Raw genomic sequence first — 7220 nt, 5'->3', positions numbered from 1 at the left:
GCAGATGTTGCGCTTTTTGGAAGCTCGCGCTACGTTTCCGCGCTGTCATTGTTTCCGTTTCCACCTCCGAGAAACCTCACGCCTCCACATTATCTTCTTTTTTTTGTTTTGCCTTGAATCCGCTACGTGGTAGTTTGGGCTCTCTGAAGTTTGAGGATTGTTAGTATCTTTTTTTCTGCAAGCATGGGGGACATCGAGGCTCCCAGCTCGACTCGGCCGCGCCAGAGTGTCCTGCTCTCGGTTCTCCCGAGCAAAGAGTTCGCCTCCTCCAGGAAAGGAATGCTGCTCATTGCTGAAGTGGTAAGAAATGACTAGAGGGATCACCTCCGAAACAAACTGTTTATGTGCCATTGTTTCGCCAAATTTGTGCGCACTAAAGTCAAAGCGCGCTGCGTTTTTAATTCTTTTATGTGCCGTTTTCTCTAACTTATGGTAGCAGTGCGCGGCTTTAATGCACGTAAAGATATTAATTTAACAGACTGTTTAACTGTCATTTTGAATATGGGTCAGTCAGCTTCCGTCATAAGGTTTCCATTAGTAAAGGGAGGAGCAGTGGGAAGTTTTAGCAGCGATGAGGTAAACTTCTGAAACTTTTACACTGGATCATGGACACACTCCAGAGAGACTACTCCAACCATCCTCTTCATTGTTAAGAATAATCTGTGCGGACAGTTGTCAAACTAAATAACAGTCGTGTTGTGTCAGATTGTTTCGTCTGTAATCAATTTAATTAGCTAATATTCAAGTTTATAGAGGAGTTACTATTTTATTGACTGATTAAGTGCATTTCAGCAAAGCAGGAACTGAGAGACTGCAGGATACGTGTGTTTCCATGTGTGCGTGTGATGGTGTCAGTGGTGAGGGTGGGGAAGGGTTATGGGAAGGGTCTTCTCGCAGTGACTGCTCTATAAATCCTCACAATTGTGTCATGTGAGTGAGCAGTCATCTTCCTCACAGTCACATCCTTCACTGTGCTGCCATAACATGTAGCCCGGAGCACAGTCCTCACTGTGTGTGTGTGTGTGTGTGTGTGTGTGTGTGTGTGTGTGTGTGTGTGTGTGTGTGTGCAGAGAGACACACACAGACACACACATACACACACACACACTATAGCCTCTTCATTGCTACTCAACAATGTAATGCAATGTAACTGATCTTCACCCCATGGCTAAAATGCTTCCGCCCGTCAGAACCCATTGGCCTTTGCTGACAGTAGCCTGCAGAAGTGTGTGTTGCTGTGTGCATGTAGGTGAGAGTGCGCACTTGGTTTAAACTTGCATAAAACTGTAAGACTTGCTTTAGGACATTTGGGGTTTTTCAGGGTGTCAGGACAAACCTCTGCAAAAATCTGAGACTATAACACACTTTTACCAATAATAACCTTAAGCTTCAACAAACAGAGAAGAGGAGTTATGTCACACAGCAAATGATATGAATGTGGCTTATATTAAGGTCACAGTCTAACTAAAGTAATCACATAATTGATGAACCGTGTCAGTGTGCATACTAACTTTGCTTATTTAACTTCTAGGGGGAACTCTGCTGTATGTGTACGTATGTCCATTTATTGTTTGTATGACTGAAATCCTGCTATCTTTGACATTTAAAGGGTCACCTTTAAAATTATGAAAAATTTTATTATTGTCCTGCTTAAGTATCTAGCCCTGTACATTTTGGTTTTGTTTATGCATGTTTTGAGATATCTCTCTGGGATTTCTGCCCACATACTTGAGAAATTGCATTTAAAACATTAACAGCTACAGATTTTGTGTCACTGTTTCTCTGAAAGATACAAAGAATGGATAAACTTTTCTAGGTTGAAATGAAACCAGCACCCTTGGATGCAAAAACATCCAACATTTCCATTAAACAGTCCTGATTATAGATTTGCAAAATTGCCCAGATTGATTCAATACAACCAGAGATGTTAAGAGGAGAGCTACCACAGTAAAACTGAATGGTAAAACCTCTAACAGTTGACAAGTTTATGGTGTCTTACATGATATTGTCATATCGCACAACCCAGACTGAAGCTACTTTTTACAGAGGAAAATCATCCCTTTGAAACCTGTTGACAGCAAAGACAGATGTGTAATTTTCCACTGCTATAAATACAACAAAAAAGAAGCATTTTCACTGTATTTGAATGAGATACAAATAGAAAAAAATACCTGGCCAAAATTATTCCAGTTTAGATACCACAAGATGCAAGTGAGAGAATGTGTTTTGTTTGTTTGTTTTTTCGAGTGTACAAGCCCTTTATAGTGCTAACTAATGTATTAAGAAACAAAAGTTTATGATTTAGTGGTAGTTCAAAGTTGTGGAATGGTAGTGAATTGGGATTAATTTGGTAATAGCTTTGGTTGCATTGTAGGGTTAACCATGGTATTATTTATATAAATACAGTTCTGGTATTTACTGTGTTGTGCTGTGTGCACTGTGTGAGTGTGCAGCCTCTTCACTGCAAGTTGTTCTTGGAAAATAGTCACAGTTGTATTGTGTTTTTGAGACAGTTTAAAGCTTACAGCTAGTATTATATGAGCCCACAGGCAGCTCAACTGTTAGATGTGAGTAAAGTGAAAGCAGCCCGTTGCTTTTCCATTCTTGGGAGTATTAGTCAGACATAGATCCTGCTGAGCATGCATTACTTTACACAGTGTGTCACACCCCAGTGTATTTCTCATTAGGAGACTCAGCCAGCAACAGGCTCGATAAGGAATGTGAAATCACAAGGTGTAAACTTAATGTGCTGCATAAAGGCAGATTTTTGTAGTGTTTGAAATATTTTCAAAATGCAAACAAGCTGCTAATAAACGGTATGCAATGTGGTAAATGTGTGCAAAGTGTGCTTCCTCCCTGGGTGGTATAAACTGGTTGAATCGTCAGAATTTTTAGCTCAGTATGTAAAAGCCCACATATGAAGTCATAGCCAGTTTCACTATTCACTACCTGCTCAGTAGACTCATGGCATACCTTTTAAGGCCAAAGCTTTGAACATGCTCTCTTTCATCTGAGGCCTCTTCAAAATAGAGTTTGTCTTTACTACATACTTTGCAAAACAAACAACTGATTTGAGTGGTCATACAACTGGAAATTAATCATCACATATTTTGACACTTAATCGCTTTTTATTGTCAGTTGTCAAATGCTACTTTAAATGTCTACTGCATTACGTTTTGGTGGCAAATATACTTTTTAATCCACTACATTTACTTTGACATGGTTTGTTACTTTGCAGATTAAAGTCATTAATACAAAATAGAAATTAACTTATAATGTTTTGTAATTGGTTAAACTATCCAGCAATTTATAAAGTAATTAAAATAATCTCAACCTTTACCAGCTGCAACAAAACAACAATGTACACATAAGCACATCATTAATTATAATACAGTAATACAAAATATGACATTATTCTTAAATGGGCCATTCTGCATAAGGAGCACTTTTACTTTTGGTATTTAAGTATATTTTTTATGCTAATATTTTTTACTTTTACACAAGGTTTTCAATGCATTACTTTTACTTGTACCAGGGTATTTCTGCACTTTAGTGTTACTACTTCTACTTAAGTTCAGTAGTACGTGCCAGACGTACAGTATAAGAAAATTCAAGACTATGCCAGCCCGTCCTTTGCTTTTTGAGTTGTTCAGTTCAACATACAGTCATGGCATGTAACTAAGTACATTTATTCAAGTACTGTGCTTAAATACAATTTTTCTTGAGTCTATTATTCTTTTCATTTAATACTTTTACTCAGCTACGTTTTCAGAGGGAAATATTGTAATTGTTGAGAGTCTTGGAGAAAATCTTCTACAGTTATAGCCTGTGGATGTTACGCGTCTTATTACAGAGAAATCTCATGGCAGGATGCTGTTCTGTCGCAGCATTTTTAAGTAACAGCAGCTGCAGTGTGCAGAGATCAGTCAGGGGGAGTTCCTATAACCTCAGGCCAGTGTAGGATGACTGACTGAGACAAAGACAAGATGGCCGGGCCTGTCTGAGATTACGGTGTCTGGACTTGCTGTCATTTGCACTGATACAATCTGTCCAGCACTTCTAATGGAGAGCGTCAAACACAGGGCAGGCTCATTTAACTGCATTGTAACAACTCGCTGCAAACGCATAGCATGTTTCAGAGTCCTCTTTCATTAAACTGCTTTGAGTTTGTGGATGTTTGCACAAGCGCGTTTGTGTGTGAGAGAAAACGAGAGGGATTCAGTGTAACACAAGTAAACATTGTCTTTAAACAGCTGTATCTCCTTACAGGAAGTGGGCCTGAAGCTGTGATTCATGCAGACTTACAGCTTCGGGGCAGTGCAACATTATTTTACAGAGAGAAGATCAAAGAAGATTACATTTCTTTTTATTTATCAGCTGGATTTAAAATGTAGAGTTGCCATTGGCTTCAAGCAGCTCACTTAGAAATTGATAAATATGTACATAAGCTCAAGGCAGGAGGATGGGCTAGTTTCCTTCAATCACAAAATGAAACAGATTTTAGCTTATCTTTTGCTTGAGGCTTCAGTTTTAAACTTTTCTTCAATGTTAACATTCAGTACATTCCTCTTATTTTTCTCTCTCTGTTTTGTGTTGTCTTTGTAGGCGCTGTCCTTTGTATCATTTGTGTGTTTTGCGGCATCCCGTGCGGCAGCCTTCGTGACAGTTCCCCTGCTGGAGTTCCTGGCCGCTCTCTTCTTGTTGTTCGCGTACTCTACCAAATTCAATGAGAGGTTTAAAGGCTTCCTCTGGCCTCTAATGGTGAGAGTGAAATTTCACTTAAACTGAAAACTTGCACACTGTTGTACATAAGGAAAAACGGTCTTGTGCTAAAAGAATAACATAATATAAAGTTGGATTTTTCCTCCAAATTATATTGTTTCTTTTCTCACAAAGGATTTCATGAGATGTGTGACAGCCTCCATCATCTTCTTCATCATCTCCATTATTGCAGTGTCCAAGTATGCAGACGGTTCCTCGAAGGCTGCCGGGGTAAAACATGATTTCAGAACTATCCAATCGTAGCTCACCATAAATTATGTATTACTAAGAACACGCACCACACTTAGCCTTTGTCCATCACTGAGCTGATATTACATATCCGTCTTTTTACAGATATTTGGGTTCATTGCCACCATCGTCTTCGCCATAGATTTTTACCTAATTTTTAATGAGCTGGCCAATTTCCTAAAGCAAGGAGGAGGGGAGTCCAATGAAGAGCCATCAAGACAGCAAGGTAAGACTCCCCCAAATATCTGATATAAAGCGATATAAGAACATGCGTAACCCTTTGAAATCTGAGCTAACTGTCAAAAACACTGGAAGGAGGCAATGAGCAATGGAAAAAACAAACATTACCAGGAAATCAGCAAAAAGTTCAAGAAAGTTCAGTTTTTTTGGAAATGACCTGGGAAAAGTGCTTAAAAATTATAACACTTTTGAAACATAATTTGAAATATTTATCAATGATAGCTCTAAATGTGTTTTTTCCCAAGCTTTTCTATTTCCCCTATAAATTTTGCTTGCTTTTTTGCTTGTAATTCGTTGAATGTTTCTTGCCAAGTTGCTTATTTCTCCACCTGGTTTCATGAGAATAAATGCTATAAATGTTTTTTGCAATATCACAACTCAACCTCAGGTACTTTAGAAGATTGTGTCCTTCCATTGTTTTAAAGATGGAAATGACTCCGAGTCCACCAGATTACTTGTTTCTTTATTGCATGAAAGCCACAACATTTGCCTTTTTTTTTTAAATTTATGTAACTGGTCCAAAACTCTGTTTTCTAGATGAGTTTTCAGACTCTGATTCCGACTAAGTCAACAGGCCACCCCCATGAAATCTTCGCCAGTGGATACAAAATAAACCTTTGCAGGAGAAATGGCCACTACTGAGCTATCCTTTGCAAAGATCTGAAAGTGTTTCCTTAGGCTTTAAGGTTACATTCATATTGTGTAGAGAAGAAATCACATCAAGGTCACACTGATTGTTGCTGAATAACGTGCATCGATTGGTAGTTGGGGAAGTTCGTCTCCTAGAGGCAAACATGTATAAAAACATTCAGGAATTAAACTGATGTGTCAAATATGTTATTTTTTTTATTTTAAGTCACTAATTCACTGGCCAATGCAAGTCATTTTTCAAATAATGCACTGTTCTTTTTCATGTCCAAACTCTTACCCATTGTCTTAAATGATTTGGGAAATTAAAATTGCCAACCTGATACTTAAATGATGTTAAAGCTGTGAAATTGTTTGGTCTCAATATACGGAGCTCTTAGACGTTGTTTGTACGATTTGCATGTGGGAAGATGTGTCTAAACCTGAAATAATGACTAGTACAGGCATGTGGCCCTATTCAGACACATATTAAATTACAACACTAGATTATTTTCCATTGTGAAAAATGTTTAGAAATACTAATAATGAAGTATGTAAGTCGGACATCATTATCATTTATGCATTTACAGTATTACTTTAAAAACATGTGTACAGTATATAGAACAGATTGGTTGCAGGTTGGCTGGTTACAACCTCTGTCCAATTGTCTAAACTCTGTAAGAGCATATTTTTTATGATTTGAGGATAATATTTCTGTAAAATCGACTTTTGGGTCAACAGAGTTCCTGTGGTGTGCCACTGCATGACAACCTTTTCTGGGTCATTACATTGTTTATATATACCAAAAAGTTTTTGTTTGAGAGTTGTCATGAATCTAAGTGTAATGAAAATATGTGTTACAGAAATTATACATTTTCAAATCTGTTTAATTTACCCAAAGTCTGAGAGACTCTCTGCTCTTACATTGCAATTTGTCTGCTGTATGTGCTTTTTACAGCCTCTCTCTCTCTCTCTCTCTCTCTCTGTGTGTGTGTGTGTGTGTGTGTTTGTGAGAATAACAGTGAATTGAAGCCACTTAATACATTATCATTTTAATGAAAAGCGCTTGATAAATAAAAAATGTATTATTATTTTTGTTGTGATTTTTTTGTATTGAAAAGTATCTTTACTTGTGTTGGTTGTGCATCCACTTTTTTAAATGGTTTACTTGTACCTTTGATTTTTCAGTAGGCCTACTTCCACTGCCACGACTGAAGACGCACGAGAATGTCATACTGACTGTTAATGTAATATACTAACACCTTCTAACTCCGCATTTGTCACATGGTGCTGCTCTGTCACAAACTTTGGTGTCAACCTATGACATTTTAGGTATCCTTGTG

General features: G+C 37.9%; 1 protein-coding gene across 1 annotated transcript; it reads left to right on the top strand.

Annotated features, from left to right (window-relative positions):
- Positions 1-32: 32 nt before the first annotated feature.
- On the top strand, positions 33-6968 carry cmtm3 (CKLF-like MARVEL transmembrane domain containing 3). The gene is made up of 5 exons (XM_042487503.2): positions 33-300; positions 4606-4761; positions 4897-4992; positions 5116-5236; positions 5788-6968. Exons 1-5 carry the CDS (start codon positions 184-186, stop codon positions 5814-5816), a joined length of 519 nt encoding a protein of 172 aa, XP_042343437.1. The 5' UTR covers positions 33-183; the 3' UTR covers positions 5817-6968.
- The last annotated feature ends 252 nt before the right edge of the window (positions 6969-7220 follow it).

The sequence above is a fragment of the Plectropomus leopardus genome, chromosome 1 (assembly GCF_026936395.1).
Source record: "Plectropomus leopardus strain MGB_pleo_1.0 chromosome 1, ASM2693639v1, whole genome shotgun sequence".
Taxonomy (NCBI): Eukaryota; Metazoa; Chordata; class Actinopteri; order Perciformes; family Serranidae; genus Plectropomus; species Plectropomus leopardus.
This window is presented reverse-complemented; position numbering and strand designations above follow the sequence as displayed.